The sequence below is a fragment of the Bos grunniens genome, chromosome 26 (genome assembly GCF_055505025.1).
Source record: "Bos grunniens cultivar Pamir isolate PY7600 chromosome 26, Bosgru_T2T1.0, whole genome shotgun sequence".
Lineage (NCBI taxonomy): Eukaryota > Metazoa > Chordata > Mammalia > Artiodactyla > Bovidae > Bos > Bos grunniens.
The window spans coordinates 39,050,352-39,068,707 of record NC_141190.1 but is presented as its reverse complement, the minus strand read 5'-3'; the positions used below and the strand labels follow the sequence as shown (position 1 = coordinate 39,068,707).

General features: G+C 48.0%; 1 protein-coding gene and 1 long non-coding RNA gene across 7 annotated transcripts; one reads left to right on the top strand and one right to left on the bottom strand.

The window, feature by feature from the left end:
• Positions 1 to 1,802: 1,802 nt before the first annotated feature.
• SFXN4 (sideroflexin 4) lies at positions 1,803 to 18,313 on the top strand. Of its 6 annotated transcripts, none has more exons than XM_086377664.1 (14): positions 1,803 to 1,962; positions 3,450 to 3,515; positions 4,721 to 4,795; positions 5,696 to 5,722; positions 5,806 to 5,860; positions 6,548 to 6,573; positions 7,479 to 7,532; positions 7,617 to 7,673; positions 7,806 to 7,871; positions 8,570 to 8,648; positions 10,166 to 10,281; positions 13,228 to 13,313; positions 16,072 to 16,189; positions 17,904 to 18,313. In XM_086377664.1, the coding sequence occupies exons 1-14, from the start codon at positions 1,924 to 1,926 to the stop codon at positions 17,979 to 17,981; spliced, it is 942 nt and encodes a 313-aa protein (XP_086233790.1). In that variant the 5' UTR covers positions 1,803 to 1,923; the 3' UTR covers positions 17,982 to 18,313. The 6 variants fall into 6 exon arrangements, 5 of the variants coding, with proteins under 5 accessions (XP_086233790.1, XP_086233792.1, XP_086233789.1 ...); XM_086377663.1 differs by lacking the exon at positions 1,803 to 1,962 and adding an exon at positions 2,891 to 3,028; XM_086377666.1 differs by lacking the exon at positions 6,548 to 6,573.
• LOC147344419 (uncharacterized) lies at positions 2,467 to 5,876 on the bottom strand. Its single transcript, XR_015155340.1, has 2 exons — positions 5,784 to 5,876; positions 2,467 to 3,752 (listed from the first exon to the last, which is right to left on the bottom strand). It is a non-coding gene; the product is annotated as an uncharacterized LOC147344419 (long non-coding RNA).
• Positions 18,314 to 18,356: the final 43 nt, after the last annotated feature.

Below are 18,356 nucleotides of genomic sequence, written 5' to 3'. Positions count from 1 at the left end.
TGGGTTCAGTCCCTGGGTTGGAAAGATCTCCTAGAGAAGGGAATGACTACAACTCCAGTATTCTTGCCTGGAGAATTCCATGGACCGAGGAGCCTAGCAGGCTACAGTCAAATCCTGGAGTGCCTACTATATGCTAGGTACTATTTTGGAGGCAGAATGAACAAAAAAGACATACCTCTTCCTTTTTGCACTTACATTGTAGAGGGAATAAACAATAACATTACATAAAATGTCTGGAAGGACAATAAAATGGAACAGGGACTAGAGCAGAGAGGTGCAGGTATTTTAATAGGGTTTCAGGGAATCAATCTCTCCAGGTCTGTTTTCTCATCTGCAAAATGAGGACTGTAATTGTACCTACCTTAGGGTTTTGGTGTCAAATGAGATAAAACGTAGAAGGTGAGGGATAAAAAGGTTCTAGGCAAAGTGAATGACAGGTGCAAATGCCCTGAGGCAAGAGTGGACGTGGGGTGGGTGAAGAAGGACCATGTGACCGGACCTGTGAAGGAGAATGGTAATGGGGAGCTCAGAGTGCTTTATGGGCAAGCTAAGGACTTCGGATTCTATTCTGAGATGGGAAATGGCAGAGATGTTTTGAGAAGAGTTACATCATCTTGTTCTTAGAGGATCACTCTGGCTCCTTTGTTAAGACTAGACCCCATAACAGTGCAGAGGAAAGCAGGTCAGCTGGGCTGGATTTGTGACATACTTGGAGTAGAGCCAGCAGGATAATACAGATGTGCTAAATACTTTGGTGCAATAGATGCATTCCAGGGAACTCTGATGAGGGGGACACCTTACCTGGCTATGGGCATCAAGAAAGTCTTCCTGGAGGAGGAGATGAAGTCTTGGAGATACGGGAAAGTGACCTGTGGGAGCTGAGAGGCCACATGGGTCTGAAGAAAACCATGAACTGCTCTCATATTCCAGGAGGGGAAGTCAAAGGGAGGGCCAAGGCCAACTGGCTGCAAGTGGTCCAGACTGAGCACTCCTATGGACCCAGCACAGCTAGGGCTTTCACATGTCTTATCTCCTTGGACCGACAACAAAAACACAATAGGTACAATTATTGTCATCATTTTACAGAATGAGAAAGTAGACTTGAAGATACTGACTTGACCATGGTCACACAACCAAGTATTCTATGGCACCAGGTCCCTAACCTAGGACTCCTGAGGAACACCCTCAACATCCAGCCTTCCACAAACACACATAACCCTCACACACCCCAGTGCTGGGGAAGCGGATGGAGGCAGAAGAAAGGCACGTTTTCCTTTACAAGTGGTCTCTACCGTGCACAACAGAGGTAACTGGATTTGCCCCAGAGCAAGGGGAAAGCCCTTGGGCAGAGACACTGCCTGGGAGGCAGGGCTAGGGAACCCAGAAGGGCCCCGGGGCTTGCTTTAATACTTTAAAGTCGACTTCTGAAAATTCGAAAAAGAGGTACCACCGGGCCGCACAAATTATGTAGTGCGTCCTACCCCCCTGTCCTGTGTCCGCTGGACTTCGGCTGCAATCGAAGGGATTTCCGAGGATTAAAAAACCTGTGCAGGAGTGCAGGGTGAGGCTGTGGAAGGTGCCTCGCGCCCTTGATCGGATCTTCGCTGTAGGGAAGACCTGGCCTATGGGGGAGGTGGGCTCCAGGCAACAGCTGGGGTGCAGGAACCCGGGAGCGGGAACAGAGCGCACGCGGTACAGAGGAGCCGAGGGCGCGCGGGCCTGGGAGCCGGGAGCCGGGAGCCGGGACAGGGGACGCGCGCGCGCCCGGGGCGGGGCTCGCCGCCTGGCTCCTCCTCCCCGCCAGGCCCGGCCGCCGCGGTCTTTCCTGGCAGCTCTTAAGGTCCCAGGAAGAGGAGCCCGGAAGAGGAGGAAGAAGCGCCAGGAGCCGGGCGGCTCCCAGGGTGCAGCGGCGCCGCCGCCCGCATGGAGCCCAACGTGCGCTTCTGGATCACCGAACGCCAAGTACGGCCCGGGCCCGGCGCAGCTGGGGGCGGGGAGGGCCGCGCGGCCTGGAGTCGCCGCTGGCCACCGTGACCTTGGGCAGGCCACGTGGTCGCAGCACCCGCCTTCCCGTCTCAGACCCCGGGGAGGGAACGAAGGGAAAGCCAAGCTTGCAGGATGCCGACGGCCACGGCGGTTAGCGTGCGTCGCCTCTGCCGCAGACTTGGCTAGGGAGGGTAACGCAGTGTCACCCTGCAGATCGCACGAACCAGGAGTCACTTCCCACCCCTCAGGGGTCTGCTTCTGCTGCTCAGGCTGTTGCTGAGCACCAGGTTGGAGAGGCACAAAACAGGTCCTCCCCAGGAGCCCCACAGGAGTCTGTAGGCTCAGCCGCCCGACCGTGAGATTCCGGGCTGCGGGAAGCCCCGCCTCCAGGCAGTGACCGGAGGCTCTGTCCAATAGAAATAGGATGGAGCCACGTGGGTAATTCCAAATTTTCTAGTAGTCACATTAAAAAAATATATATGACTTTTTACCTTGTAATTTTAATAATATATTGCATTTAGCCCAGTAGAAACAAAATATTAACATTTCAACATGTAACCAATATAAAAAATTATGAATGCGATTTCTTACATCCTTTTCTCTAGAAGTCTTTGTGTATGGTTTCCACATACAGCACATCTCGAATTGGCCTGGCCACATGTGGTTAATTGGACAGCACGTGTCTAGAGTGTTCTCATTCAGCCTTGACCTAGAGAAGAGCTTAGCTCCTTTCTCTTAGGCGGGAAAGTCAAGGACAAGAAACTCAAGTTGTCCTAGCAGAGCCAGGTCTCAAAGAGGGAGTCACTGCAAAGTCTGTGGGCATTGGGAAGCAAACCAAGCCTCCTTTCTCCATATGTGAACCAAACTGCCTTTATTGAGCCTTCACTGGAGAGTTCAGTTCTTTATGACTGGAGATAAGCCTTATAACCAGACTTTCCAGGTGACTCCGGTTCACTCCCTGGGTGGGAAAGATCCCCAGAGGAGGAAATGGCAACCCACTCCAGTATTCTTGCCTGGAGAATCCCATGAGCAGAGGAGCCCGGTACGCTACAGTCCTTAGGGTTGCAACGAGGTGACATAGCGTGCATGCAAGCCTTATAATCACCCAAGGGGTGTGAAGAAACAGATTCTAAGACCTTAATAGGCAGTGCTTCAAGGTGATATGTGGGGAGTGAACATAGGTCCATTTGACTCTAAAGTCTGGGCTTTTAATCCTCAAGAGCAATTCGAAGTGAAAAGCACAGGCCATTGGGTCATTTCCTGGTTGGGCTTCCTTGAGTACATTCATGAGCCCTTGGAAGCTTCAGTGTCTTCACCTGTAAGATGGGGATGTTGTGAGGATTCTAGGAGATGCTGCAAGGAGAAGGCCCTATGAGGTTCTGAAAATAATGTTAACTGTTATTATTACCTGTTTTTGTTTTTCTGCTGCCATTAACCTCTCTGGTGCTCCTGCCCCTCTTAAGTCTTTTATTCAAAGATTTCTTCAGTGGACAGAATTGTTGGATCCTACGAATTTGGTCCTTTCAATTGTAAGTATTTTCTTGTTTTCAAAATAGTGGATTTCACATTTTATTCTGAAATGTGAAGGTTGTATCTCCCTTTTCAAAGCAGTTGAAATAGCAGAATCCATGTATATTATCATGTTTTTACTCCTTGTGAGTGAACTTGTGAGATGGGAAGGTTGCTACATAAAAACAGACATCCATTTAACAGGTAGTACCAAATCTTGGCTTCCTGGGTGAGTGACTTCATGGTAGACAATCTGCCTGCAATGTAGGAGACACAGGTTCAATTCCTGGATTTGGAAGATCCCCTGGAGAAGGAAATGGCAACCCACTCCAGTATTCTTGCCTAGGAAATCCCATAGACAGAGGAGCCTGGCGGGCTACAGTCCATGGGGCCACAAAAGAGTTGGACACGACTTATTGACTAAACAACAATAACCAACCAAACCCTGGGCCTGGTGCTGGTGGTTTCAAAAATAAACCTCCCTGGTAATGGAGGACAGACTAGCAAAGCTAGTCACAGACCTTGACCCAGGGCTCTAAGGGCAAGGTGCAGCAGGGAATTGGGGGAGGTTGTTTAAAGAAGGCTGGGAGGGAGAGAGGGTGGGCCAGGGAGGAACTGTCAGGAAGACAGGACTGTAAGCAAAGGGGAGGGAGCCAGGGGCCAGGTCACCCAGTTACTGAGTCTTTTAACTCAGGGGAACCAGACAGTTCTGGAAGGTTCTTGTGTATCATTCAGACAAGAGGGATTTTTACTTAGCCATGTGGTGAGTAACCAGAGGGACCCAGACTATGATCAGTTCAGGAGATGACTCAATTGTCTAAGTGAAAGACGAGAGTTTGAACCAGGTGTGGCTGAGGGATGAAGAGGAAGAGAAACCCTTCATGAGAGACCAGCAATGACACTTTCAGCCAGATCCACCGGGACACTTCCATCTTTGTGCTCAAATAAATGTTCCCTGTCATTTTGTTTATAATAGAGAAAAATAGGAAACAAGCTGAATGCACATCAGTAGGGAAATAGAGAAATAGAAAATGCTATATTCATGCAGTGGAATACTGAGAGTGTGGGTTCAATCCCTGATCAAGAATTAAGATCCTGCAAGCCTCTTGGAGAAGTAAAAAAAAAAAAAAAATTAAAATCAGGTGTTACTAAGCATGTGATTCTTAAATCTGTGGATAAATCTGAAGTTGAGATCATTGCTTGATTTCTTTATATCTAATTGTAGGAAAAAATAGAAAAATCAAGGCAACTGTTGTTAACAAATGAAGATGCATCCAGAGGTGACCTGGAGGACAAAAGGGTATGTTTCTTGTTCCCAGGTGTGCATGGCTCAAGGCTGGGCTTCGCTGCCTTCAGGTGATTCCAACTGCATGGTCTGAACTCAAGTGGGATTTTGTCATCATAAACACTACTCAGTTGGGTTAGCTTTTAAAATATAGTTAGGACTCCTTCTTGTAAGCTAGATGAATATGAGTTATGACTGTTAGGAACTAGTATTAAGGGGAAAAAGCATAGGGTTCCTCCTGTGCAACAGAGATTGGCAGTTGTAATATCTGTTATGGGTGTTCTCTGTAGCTGACTCCCGAGCCCCATGGCCAATTCCAGAATTCTGGCAGGCCTCTGAAGTCAGCATCTGCTCCCTGTTAGAAGCAGTGTTACAGGGCGGGGTTACAGCCCCTGCCCAAAGACTTAAGCCCAGTGTTTGTTATCTACCTTGCAGCAAATGGGGCTTTCCAGAGCCCACAAACATCAATCCCTTGAGGCAGCCTGCGGAAAGCTCGCATGTTTAACTTGGTTTTTCTAAGAACTTGTTGGGGCCTCTGAACTCACACCTGGCTCTGTTACAGTGACTTGGCTAATGGTGTGGTTTGCACACAGCCTGCTCCACTCTGAGCTGGGGGAGGCTGGCTGCATTCAGGGACTCCCCCAAGGGGTGAGTTAGAAGTTGGCCTCTCCAAGGTCACAGACTTGGGGGGCTTTTTAATGTTTTGGTCATTTTCATGTGGCTCTTATTTGTGCTTCTTGTTAGTTCATTCATTTGATTTACTTGTTTTGATCTGCTTTGCCCCCGTGGTAGAAAACAGTTCACCCTCCACTCTCTGAAAGGTAGCAGAGGTGGTACCAGAAATGAAACTGGAGAGGAGCTATTTTGGCTGCCGAGCCACCTTTAAAAGCTATTGCTTGGTCTTTCTCTTTTTAGATACAAGAAGCTTGGAAGAGAAGTCTTGTAAGTTTCAGCCCCATCCTAATTTTTAGCCTAAAATAGCGAAACCAAACAGCAGACTCACCTTTGTGTTTACCCCTCTGAAGTCCACAGTGCATCCTGACAATAGCAGACTAATCCCTGGTCCTTTTCGACCTGCAGGTGAGTTGATTCTAATTCTCACAAGTGGTTTGTAACCTTTAGAAAACCTTGCCTCCCTCCAAATCATGTGGTTGGTTCCCCTGGCAACCAGCCCCATCCTTCGGTGCTTTCCCAAAGCCACCGTATTGACATTATCTCAGGTGTGGTTGAAAGGGGCTTGCTTTGAAGAATGAGAGGCACTTGGTCCAGTGGCTAAGACTCCATGCTCTCAACGCAGGGGGCCCAGGTTCGATCCTTGACCAGGGAACTAGACTGCATGCCACAGCTAAGACCTGGTGCAGCCAAATAAATTAAAAAAAAAAAAGAATAAGAGATACTCCTTTCACCTTTATCCCCCTTCTCACTTAGGAAATTTCAAGGGTTTTAGGATCTCTGTGCCAGGAATAGGGATGAAGACCAAATACATATGTCTTGTAAGTCACAGTGTCACAGATATATTGAGTTCACCTGGAAGGGTGAAAAAAGACTTGCAACAAGTGACCACTTACCCTCAGTGAGAGAAAGCCTGGTCAGGCCTTCCTCTGCTGTGCTGGTTTTCAGTTTTGCCTCATGCAGGTAGTTGTTATTTGTATTAGAAAGAAAAGTGTGTAAAAAATATCCTTTGACTCCCGTGCCTGAGAAGAGGCTTCAGGGTGGGCGGTTTCCCACCCTCTCTGCCGTCACTGACCCTCTTGTCTTTTTCGCCAGCTCTCCTGCCTTTCACAGCGCCCACGGTAAGTAAGCTACCATTCACCACTAAGAAGCCAAGGGGTCAGGAGGACGTCCATCCATCTCCTAAGTTCTGGGACCCTGTCCCGTGACTATCTGATAGATGGTTAGGACCTCTCACCTCTGACCCTTGTGCACACCCCACCCCTACTTATCGCCCCGGGCATCAGGGCCTGTTGTGGATACACAGTGTCGCAAGGTAACCCTTTCTTTGAATACCTACCATGTGCCAAGCTCTAAGGGGGAGGTAGATGAGTTAGGACATGCTCTGTGGCACAGGCCCATGTCACTGGCTGTCACCTCCTCTCCCCACGCCCCCTCCCCCCTAATCAGGCAGGCCCTCCCCTGGGACCTGGAATCACCCTCCCCCCCGCAGTGAGGCTGTCCACCTTGGCTCTCATGAGGCATGCTTACTAAGTGACAGCACTCCTCTGCCCCCTGCAAATTTAATTTAAAATAAATTAAAATGCTGCTTTTCAACCACCCTGCTCGATTGCACGTCTGGAGACAGGGACCACCGTGAGGCACCCCCCGGGCTCTCACTGCCCGTGGGGGCCCATCCAACACCACCTGTCTATGGGCCACTTGCCCCCAGCATCCACATCTTCTGCTTCTTGCCCCACTCTTGGAGACTCGGTTCTACATCTCCCTGGGGAGATTCTGTGTACCACAAGCCTTCCCTCCCCACCCCAAGACACTCTCAGTTCTGCTTTATTTTCTTTAATTGAAGTATACTTCATTTACAGTGCTTCAGGTTTACAGCAGAGTGATTCATTATATATGTATTCTTTTTCAGATTCTTTTCCACTGTAGGTTATTACAAGATCTTGGCTATAGTTCTCTGTACTACACAGTAGGTCCTTGTTTATTTTATGTATAGTAGTCTATATGTGCTTTACTTTCTTTACAGCTATTTCTGTCAATGCTGCCAGTGAAAAGTCTGAAGTCCATGATTTTACCTCAGGTAGCAATTCTTTCTATTTCAGAATTATTGAATTTGTTGCACTTGAAACCAAAATGTGACGTGTTCGCCTCTGTCTTCCTGTAGGCTTCCTTCTACACCTACAGTACAGCCTTCAACATCGTCAATGGAAACGCAAGCTATGTGAGTATTACGAGGCCCAGAGGCCATGCAGTTTCACACTGTTTCTTTTGGCGATTTTGTGTGTGTGTTGGAATTATCTTTCCTGGATAAAACTGTGGTATTTGCTAAATATGAACGTTTGTTTTTCCCTAGGATCGCCGTGCACACGAGAGCTTATTACTAGGAGCAGGAGTGATTGTGTCTTCAACTTTTTTGGGCGTATGTGTTTTGTTTGTTTGTTTGTTTGTTTTTTGGGCATATGTATTTTTTAAATGTGTCAAATCTTTTACTCCTCAGAATCAAAATTGTGTGTTCTAACTGAATTTAGAAAGTATGATTAAGACATAAAGAAGAAAATCAAAGTTACCTGTAATCCTACAACCCCAAAATTATGTGATTTTTTTTTCCCCTAAGTTTCTAGGCATGGACTCAGTACTAGTATCTTTCATAAAAAAATTAATTCAGGGGACTTTCCTGGTGGTCCAGTGGTTAAGACTCGGAACTTCCACTGCAGGGGGTGTAGGTTTGATCCCTGGTCAGGGAACTAAGATCCCATATGCAGCAGTATGCGACCAAAACCAAAAAATAATGTCATGTTTGTAAACATGTTATACAAATTGTGTGTTGCTTTCAATGTCAGGATACTGTAATGAGTGAAAATGTAGACTTCAGAGTCTGGTGAGCCTGGGTTCACATCTTGGCTCAAATCCGTAATATCTTAGTGACTCTGGACACGTTCTGTAGCCTAAGTCTCCAAGTGTTCCTCTGATGATCAGGGAGAACACTTCACTGTTGCAGGAATTAAAACAAGAAATATGTGGAGACACGTGCAGGGTCCTGCCCTGTAACAGGAACTGAGTTGACACTAGCTCTCTGCTGATCCCATGCAATAATGATTTGTCTCTCTCATTTTCTAGTTATTCCCTCGTCTGCTCCAAGTAAGGCTTTCAATGAATAGCGTTCTGAGCAGAAACTTCATTCCCGTCATCATTCTTGGTAAGCAGGAGCCTGTCTCCATCTTCAGGGATACCCCAGTCTCTGGGCCTCAAGGCAGCTGGTGAGAGCCACCATTTACAGCTTGCTGGTGCTCCCAGGTCCAGATGGGGTCTTTGGTTTGAGAAATGACACTTTCTCTGTAGATACCCGTTGAGTTGTCAAAGGATGAACACAAACCTGGAAACACAAATTACATTTTATTTATATTTATATAAATAAATAAATATATTATTTATAATAAATGTTATATTCCAATTAATATTTTTTATTTTTAAAATTTTTTATTGGAATATAATTGCTTTACAGTGTTAGTTTCTGCTGTACAGCAAAGGGAATCAGCTATATGTATGTCTGTGTGTATATGAGTGTGTGTATACACATTTACCCTCCGTCTTGAACCTCCTTCCCACCGCCCCCATCCCACCCCTCCAGGTCATCACAGAGCGCTGAGCTAAGCTCCTGTGCTGCACAGCAGTTTCCCACTAGCTCTCGGTTTTATACATGGTGGTGTATGTACGTCAATCCCAGTCTCCCAGTTCGTCCCCCACCGCCCACCCCTCTCTGTGTCCGCACGTCCATTCGCTACATCTCCATCTTTTTGTAAAGACTGTACAAGCCTTGTCCATATATTATTTCACTGAATCTTGACAACAACTTAGGGGCAGGTAATAGTATCCCCATTTACAGATGAGGAGACTGAGGCAAGGGGCGGTTAGGGAGATTTTCTAGGGTTACACAGGGAGGAAGTAGTAGTCTTGGGGATTTCAAACCAGTGGTCTGATGATGGCACCCCACTCCAGGTACTCTTGCCTGGAAAATCCCATAGACAGAGGAGCCTAGTGGGCTGCAGTCCATGGGGTCGCTAAGAGTCGGGTACGACTGAGCCACTTCACTTTCACTTTTCACTTTCATGCGTTGGAGAAGGAAATGGCAATGCATTCCAGTGTTCTTGCCTGGAGAATCCCAGGGACGGGGGAGCCTGGTGGGCTGCTGCCTATGGGGTCGCACAGAGTCAGACACGACTGAAGCGACTTAGCAGCAGCAGCAGCAGCAGGTCTGACTCTAAGGGAGGGACAGAGATATTAACCAACTGTTTTAAATTTGCCAGTCTGCAAGTTCGGTAATTCACACTCAGCATTTGGGCTTGGAAATCAAAGCAGCTTGAAGAGTTGGCAGAATTAGGTCAGTGGTAAAATCTGGGAAATTATGTTATAGAAACTGGGTCAAGCCAGCTTCAGCAAAGAAGGCAGGCATATTTCAAGGGCCCCGGGGTTTTTCTGGGAATCCCATTAAAGGTGTCAGGACTTGGGGCTGAGTTGTAGTCAGAATCCAAGACTGAGAGGCCAGCAGTTCTGACCCCTACTCCACAGCCCAGGAGAAAGCTGACCTTTTATGTGTCAGGTGACCACCCATGGATCGGCAAAGCACACCCATCAGAGAAAGAGGCGTGACCTTCGGAAATATGTCCCTTCACTGGACCCACACTCATCCCTCTGTTTCCTTCTTTACATCCACAGCCCAGCTCAGTGGGATGAACGTGATCGCCTCCCGAAGTTTGGAGCCCATGCGTGGGATCGAGGTCATGGACAAGGAAGGCAATGTCATAGGTTATTCCAGAAAAGCCGGGACAAAGGTAGGGGACGCACGCCTTGGAGCTTTAAGCTGCTTGCCTTTGGGGCAAAGAATTTAATTGTCAGTCTGAGAGCTGGTAACAAATTCACATCTCCCTTCAGCCTTTTCTGATCTGTCGTTTCTCATGATGCTCAGAGGCAGTTTACATTTGCACTCTGATGTTTAAAAGATGATGTGGTATCTGGGTTCTCCAGAGAAACAGAACCAATAGAATATCTGACCATCTATCAGTCATCTATATAGATACATTAAGTGTGTGCTGTGCTAAGTCGCTTCAGTCGTGTCTGACTTTTTTGGAACCCTATGGACTGTAGCCCTCCAGACTCCTCTGTCTGTGGGATTCTCCAGGCAAGAATACTGGAGTCAGTTGCCATGCCCTCCTCTCTTCCTGAGCCAGGGATTGAACCCACGTCTCTTCTGCTAAGGCAGGTTCTTTACCACTAGCACCACCTTCTCCAGCGGATCTTCCCAACCCAGGAATCGAACTGGGATCTCCTGCATTGCAGTCAGATTCTTTACCAGCTGAGCTACCAGAGAACCCAAATACATATCGAGATTTATTTTATTATTATTTTAAGTTTTACTATTTGGCATACTGGGTCTTAGTTGGGGCATGCGGAAACTCCTAGCTGCTGCTTGTGGGATCGAGTTCCCTGACCAGGGATTGACCAAGACTGGGAGCAGAGTCTTAGCCCTTGGACCACCAGGGAAGTCCCACCACAGTCCAATTTTAAAACATGTTCATCCCCCTGAAAGTTTTGTCGGGGCCCATTTCAGTCACTCCCCCTCCCACCCCCAGCCCCAGGGAAACCCTGATCTGCTTCATGTCTTCATTGTTTTACCTTTTCTAGAAGTGTCATGCAAGTGAATCACAGTATTTTTGTGTCTGGCCTCTTTGGCTTTTGAGGTTCATCCATCTTTTCATGCATTGGTAGGGCATGGCTTTTTATTGCAGAGTAGTCTCCCACTGTCGGAGAAGGCAATGGCACCCCACTCCAGTGTTCTTGCCTGGAGAATCCCAGGGACGGGGGAGCCTGGTGGGCTGCCGTCTCTGGGGTCGCACAGAGTCGGACACGACTGAAGCGACGTAGCAGCAGCAGTCTCCCACTGTATGGCTGTACCATGTTTTGCTTGTCTACTCCCCAGGCGATGGACATTTGGATTGTGTCCAATTTTTGGCTGTTGCCCCTGATGCCGCTCTGACCACTTGTTTACAACTCTGTGTGTGGATGTGTTTTGGCATTTTTCTTCAACTGAATTTTAACCGCAGGGCATGGTGAGAAGCACGAGAGCAAATGCCTAATCCACAAGTTGTTCTTCAGCACCTCCCACCTCTCAGGTGCTCTGCTGGGCTCTGGAGACCCACCCCCTCACCCGTCAGCATTGCTTCTCTCCAGGGGCTGGGAGGGAGCCTCGCGCCCTGCTAGCTACCCAGTTATCTAGCCCATCTTATTGAGAGGAGCTTCCTTGTTTGCAACACAGCCAATTTAGGATAAAAGAAAGGTTTGATGATCTACTTTAAAAAAAAAAAAAAAAGGTGATCTTTCTCTTAAGAATAAAATGTCTGTGACCGTGCGTAAGCTTGATCATTCTTTCGTCACTTCCCTGTCACCGGAAGGTTTCTTTTCTTCAGCTAAAATTTCAGAAACTGCATAACCAGCAATATCTGATTGTAATGAGGCACCTTTGATCAGATTTCAGGAGCCTAGTCCACGCTGTTTTCCTTTGACTGGCTCTGCCGCCTACTCAGTTGCAGGCCATCACACATCTCGCAGTGTCTCATGACTGGTGTCTGGTTTGCAATGTCTTCCCTTCCACACATGACAAATGGAGAGAGGCCGGCCTTGCCCTGCTGACGCCGAAGCACACCAGGCTCAGCCACTACTCTTTTCTTCTTGGAGTCGAGTGACTTTATCTTGTACTCCCGAAAGGTTATTTTTAAAAGCCACCCTCCTTGCAGCCCTCTGTCCTCGTGGGGGAAGGGCATTCCTACAGGGGATCAGATGAGCTGAGCATTAGTGTCCTAGGCAGAAAACAGGCACGTGGGCCACAGCAGAGAAGCCTGAACAATGGGCTGTAGCCACGGAGTCACAGGAGGCCGGAAGTGCACAGAACAGATTTCAGGGGAGGGCCGAGTGGGCAGAGTGCCTGTCTGTCTTGCACTGAGTGTGTAGAGTTGTGTCTTACCCAGGGGTTGGGTTCTGACGTTCCAATGCAAGTGTCATCTATAGTCAAAATTTCCCTTGAACATCTCCAATGTTGCCCTTGAATACACCTGATTTTGTGTATATAATCCATACTGTCAGTGATATGTTTAAAAGTTCAATATAGAGAGTAACGTCTATTATAGAAAAGATGGCAACAGGTATAGACTATACATGCATGTTTATGCAAAATAAAATTGTATAACACACTGTTCATCACACAAGCTAAAGATGGGTGCATGCAGGCAGGCTCATGCATGTTACATGCGGACATGATGCCATGCCAGTGCACTCGGAGCTGGGCTTCCCCTACTGGAAGGAGTGGGATTAACTGGGGGCGGTTCAGGAGAGGAAGGTTGGTGTGCAGAGTTCTGGACTGAAAGAAAAATGTGGAGATGTCCTCAGTGGCAAATCAAGCTTTTCCAGCAAACGGCCTGCCATTTGGTTCTAAGTAAGGATTTATCTGTCAGCTGCTTCTGCTTGTACTTAATATTTTATTTGGGGTGGTTGGTGGGAGTGATGGAGACCATTGTGGAGTCAGGGATAGGTTAATCTCATCTCCGATCATTCCAGGCACCAACTCCAGGCATCTTCTGTACGTGTGCAGGTCAAGCGCCGCTTCCAGCTCTTTGCACGTGCAGAGAGGGGAGAATGGCAGTTTGCCAGTCTCTGTCGTGAGTTGCAAGATCCCTGGAAATTGTCCCACTCCATGTGCTAAGCTGCTTTCTTTTCATTTCCTCTAGGCCGTTAAAGATACAGCAACATCCAGAGTTGTGCTGTTTGGGACCTCTGCGTTTATCCCTGAAGTCTTCGCATACTTTTTTAAAAGGTAAGAGGTATGCTTATATCCCCGGGAAGGACTAAACGTGTTGACCATCAAAATCGCATAAAATTTGTCAAATACTGAACCTGATGAGCGGGATAGGAAGAAGGTGCTTTAGGAATCTTCCTTCTAAACAGTCTTCATCACCATTAAGATGGTAGGATTGATTTAGGGCAGGTCTGGAAATCCTGATGTGCACGTTCCAGCAAACCTGGACTCTCCCCCAGGCTCTGTCCTCAGTTACATCTACTCCTTGGGCATGTCCCTGCACCTGCTGAGGCTCGATTCCTCATTTCTGTTGATAGAAAGATGAGTTTGTAGCATTTGCGGGCCAGTATTCTTGCCTGGAGAATTCCAGGAACAGAAGAGCCTGGCAGGCTACAGTCCATGGGGTCACAGAGCCAGACATGACTGAGTGTCTAACACTTCCGCTTTTTCACTTTTCTTTCCCAGCTCTCATGTGCTATGGATGTTGCTCAAGTCTCTCCCCTCGTCGTTCCAAGCATGTGCTAAATTAGCTTAAGTGGCCCAGAATCAGTTGACTGCCATTCCTTTTTTTTTTTTTCATTCCTTTATTTATCCATTTCAATATTTATTCATTTGGCCGTGCCAGCTCTTACTTGTGGCATGCAGGATCTTTTGGTTGTAGCTTGTGGATCTAATTCCTCAACCACGGATCAAACCCAGGTCCCCTGCATTAGCAGCACCGCATCTTAACCACTGGACAACCAGGAAGTCCCTGCCATGGCCTGTTAGGAGGAGAGCCTGGGGTCAGCTAGTGTGAGAGGCCCCACTTGCAGGAAGTAGCTTAGGATAGGAGGAGAGGTGTTGGTTTAGATACCAGGAACAGGGCAGGGGGAGTGGCCTGCGGCAGCGGATCAGAACTCTTGTTGTGCAGGACAGTCCGCTCTTCTCCTTTGTGGGTGTTGTCTTCCTCCTTTCCCTCTGTACATGGGCTTCTTCACATTAACACGTGACTGGCCACCTCCCAGCTCATATCCTTGCAGTGTCCTTTTTTTTTTTTTTTTAAATTTTTGGCTGTCCCCACAGCATGTGGGACCTTAATTCCCCAACTAGGGATCAAGCCCACACCCCCTGCATTGGAAGGCGGAGTACTGGAGGGGGTTGCCATGCCCTCCACCAGGAGATCTTCCCAACCCAAGGATTGAACCCTTGTCTCTTATGTTTAACCTGTATTGGCAGGCGGGTTCTTTAGCACTAGCTCCACCTGGGAAGCCCCTTAATCACTAGACCACTAGGGAAGTCCTCAGTGTCTGGATGAGAGAGAAAAACACAGCAAACCTTGGGGGGCTGGGGGCACGGATTGTCTTCCATGCAGTTCACAAACTCCTGGGAAAGGATTCTGTTGGTCCAGGAGGGGTCACCTGCCCTGTGCTGGCCCAGCCTGCTCTGTCTGGGCTGCTGAGCTAGGAAGCCTCTGTTTGGACCACACAAGGAGTGCATTTCAGGAAGCAGCAGTGTTCTGTCCAACTCTTACTTCCTGTGATCGATCCAGCTGGGTGGCTGTGGGGACTTCTGCTGGGTTGGATCCCCCTGCTCCTCTCTGGCTGACCTCAGCATGGGGGATTCTGGGAAAGCTGGGATCTCGAGATTGATCCTCCAAGGCCTGCACAGTGGTACCACCTGCCTGGTGAGGAGAGATGGTCTTCATTTCCAGGTGGGCCTTGGGGGTGCCTGGAAGGGACCTCGTCCCACACCCATGACAGTATCCAAGGCAGAGTGGCCGCAGTGGCCCTTCTGACTCAACCTTTTCATTTTTGCCTCTGGAAAGTCTCAAGGCTCAGAAGGGGAAGGTGACTTACCAGAGGGCACAGGGTCTGTCAGTGGCCGAGCCCTAGCTGGACCCTAGGACCCCAGGTCACTGACTTCCCAGGCTGGGTTTCTTGCACCTTCTTCCCACAGTCTCAGAGGTCAGGGTCAGAATGTCACAGTCCAGGGGAGGAGGGCGCAGGTCCTAGAATCTGACCTCTTACTTTTGAGAATTTGAAGATGTTAGACAAGGTCCTTACCCGGTCGGTGGCTGCATCCTCTTGTTGGTGTGAAGGAGATGATGATAACACAGACCTCATAGGGTCGGGTGGAGAAGGCAATGGCACCCCACTCCAGTACTCTTGCCTGGAAAATCCCATGGACGGAGGAGCCTGGTGGGCTGCAGTCTATGGGGTCGCTAAGAGTCGGACGTGACTGAACAACTTCACTTTCACTTTTCACTTTGATGCATTGGAAAAGGAAATGGCAACCCACTCCAGTGTTCTTGCCTGGAGAATCCCAGGGATGGGGGAGCCTGGTGGGCTGCCGTCTTATGGGGTCACACAGAGTCGGACACAACTGAAGCGATTTAGCAGCAGCAGCATAGGGTCGGGGGATAGCAGGTGAGCAGATGCATGTGAAGTGCTTGACCCGGGCCTGACATGTAGACAGAGCTCCATCTGTGCAGCTGCTGGTATCACCTGTTGTGGGGTGATTAGGAACGGAGGCCGGGCCTGCGGCTGCTCACAAAACAATTGCCTGCCATTTAAGCATAGGGCGGGCCTCTAAAAAAGCCCTGAAGAGACATCCCTGGTGGCCCAGTGGGTGAGTCCAAGCTTGCATGGCAGGTGGCCTGGGTTCGATCCCAGGATGGGGAACTGAGACCCTGCATTGCCGTGTGGTGAGACCAAAAAAATAAATAAAAATTTAAGTAAGCCATCTTTTAAAAAATTTTTTTATTAAATTAAAAAGCCCTGGTACCTTTTCCTTACAGGACCCAGTTTTTCCTGCAGAATCCATGGTCACTGTGGACGCTGAAGCTTTCTTGTACTGTCCTCGTCATGGGATTGATGGTGCCAGTTTCCTTTAGTGTCTTCCCACAGATCGGACGGGTAAGTGTCCCCCTTTAACTTCCTCTTAAAAAAATTGTCTTTTCTCATTATCAGAGTGAGATAACTCATTCTCTGAAAAAAAATCAGGCCAAGTTTACAGAGGAATAAGTTTGAGTGAGCTCCAGGAGTTGGTGATGGACAGGGAGGCCTGGCGTGCTGTGATTCATGGGGTCTCAAAGAGTTGGACACAACTGAGCGACTGAACTGAAAACAAAATAACATCATTTACGCATAATCCCACCCTGCAGATGACTTGTACAGTTTTGGATTCTGTTTTTCTTAACTGTGTATCCGAAGTGTTTTTCTGGGACAGTCAAAAAAAAAAAAAACAACTTTGAGATAGTTTAAAGCTTCATGAGATACTATAGTGACCCCCCCATCCCATGGAGTTTCCGCAGTGATGGAAACGGTGTGTATGTGTTGTCCAGTATGTGTAGACCCTCATCACAGCTGGCTATTGAGCACTGGAAACATGGCTAATATGACTGAGGGATTGCATTTTTAACCTAGTTTAATCTTAAATGCTCACGTGCAGCCAGTAACACCTGTTCTGTGTGTGCTTAGTCATGTCCGACTCTTTGCAGCCCCATGGACTGTAGCCCACCAGGCTTCTCTGTCTATGGGATTTCCCAGGCAAGAATACTGGAGTGGGTTGCCATTTCCTACTCCAGGGGAATCTTCCTGACCCAGGGATCGAACCCAAGTCTGTCTCCCGCACTGGCAGGTAGATTCTTTACCACTTGGAATCTTTACCACTAGCGCCACCTGGGAAGCCCCTGCTGCTCTATAGAGCAGGATATATTATTATCTGTGATGAGTCAGACTGCCTGGACTCAGATTCCCAGCTCATCCGTGACCCTGGTCAATCTGCTTAAACTCTCTGAGGCTTAGTTTCTATTAAAGACAGACGGAGGTCATACTTCTGCAAAGGCTTGTTGCTGATAGCAAGGACATTACTAATGTAGTAGATACTGATTTCCAGCATTTCTTGGCTGAAATGCTTGTTGCTGTCACGACCACCACCCCCGACCCCCACCAAGCAAGTCTTGGCATTTGCTGGACGTTTAAAATACCTTATTGATCCAAGGTGGGCTTGAGGTGACTGAATGGTGGTCCTGTCCTGCCCGGGGTGGCTTGCAGATAGAGTGCAGGGCTAAGAGACGTTCTGCCAGGGCCCTGCCCAGGGTACCTCCTCAGACATTGTGTGAGCTGCAGCATTTGTTTATATTTGAAATTTTCCATAAGAACGTTTATAAGGGACTTTCCTGATGGTCTAGTAGTTAGGACTCTGAACTTGCAATCCATGGGGCCCAGGCTCAGCCCTTGGTCAAGGAACTAAGATCCTACAAGCCTCACAATGCGTGGGATTTAGTTCCCTGACCAGGGATTGAACCCGGGCCCTCAGCAGTGACCACATGGAGTCCTAACCACTGAACTGCCCATGAATTCCAGGTTAATTTTTTTTTTAGACATCACTGAAAAGATTGGACTGAAATAGATGCTTTCTGAACTTTTTTTTTTTGCTACACTACATGGCTTGCAGGACCTTGGTTCCCTGACTGGGGATTGAACCCAGGGGCCCTTGGCAGTGAAAGCTCCAAATCCTAACATCCTAACCATTCGAGCACTGGGAACTCCTGAAAAAAAATTTTTTTTTAACTTCTAAGGCAAAAAAACTGAATATGCATATTAAGAATTTAACTTTGTTTTTTAGATACAGTGCAGCGAGCTTGAAAAGGAAATTCAGTCAGCAACCGAAGAAACAGAACTCTTCTATAACAGAGGGGTGTAGGTGTGCGTTTTAGCTGCATTCATTTGGTTCCTGCGTGAAAACCTTCCTCTAAGGTTTCAGTGTCAAGAACCCTGCCAGAAGTGTCCTGGAAACCCCACAGGTGTCTGTGCCAACAGGATGGCTTACAATGACACCTGCCGAGACTGGTCCTGCCTCGGGTCAAACAGGCTTGGTTGGAAGAAGAGAAACGGGAGCTGTCCTGTCTGACACACGATGTGCAGTTGCTAAGGGGATGTGTGTGTGATGTAAGATTCCGTTTTCTATTTGTTTGTCAGCCTGTGAAAGGATACTGTGAAATCACCAATAAACTCGTCTATAGAGTTGAGTGAAAAGGAAGGAGAAAGGTCCACGTGCCCAAAGCACAGGCATTAAACT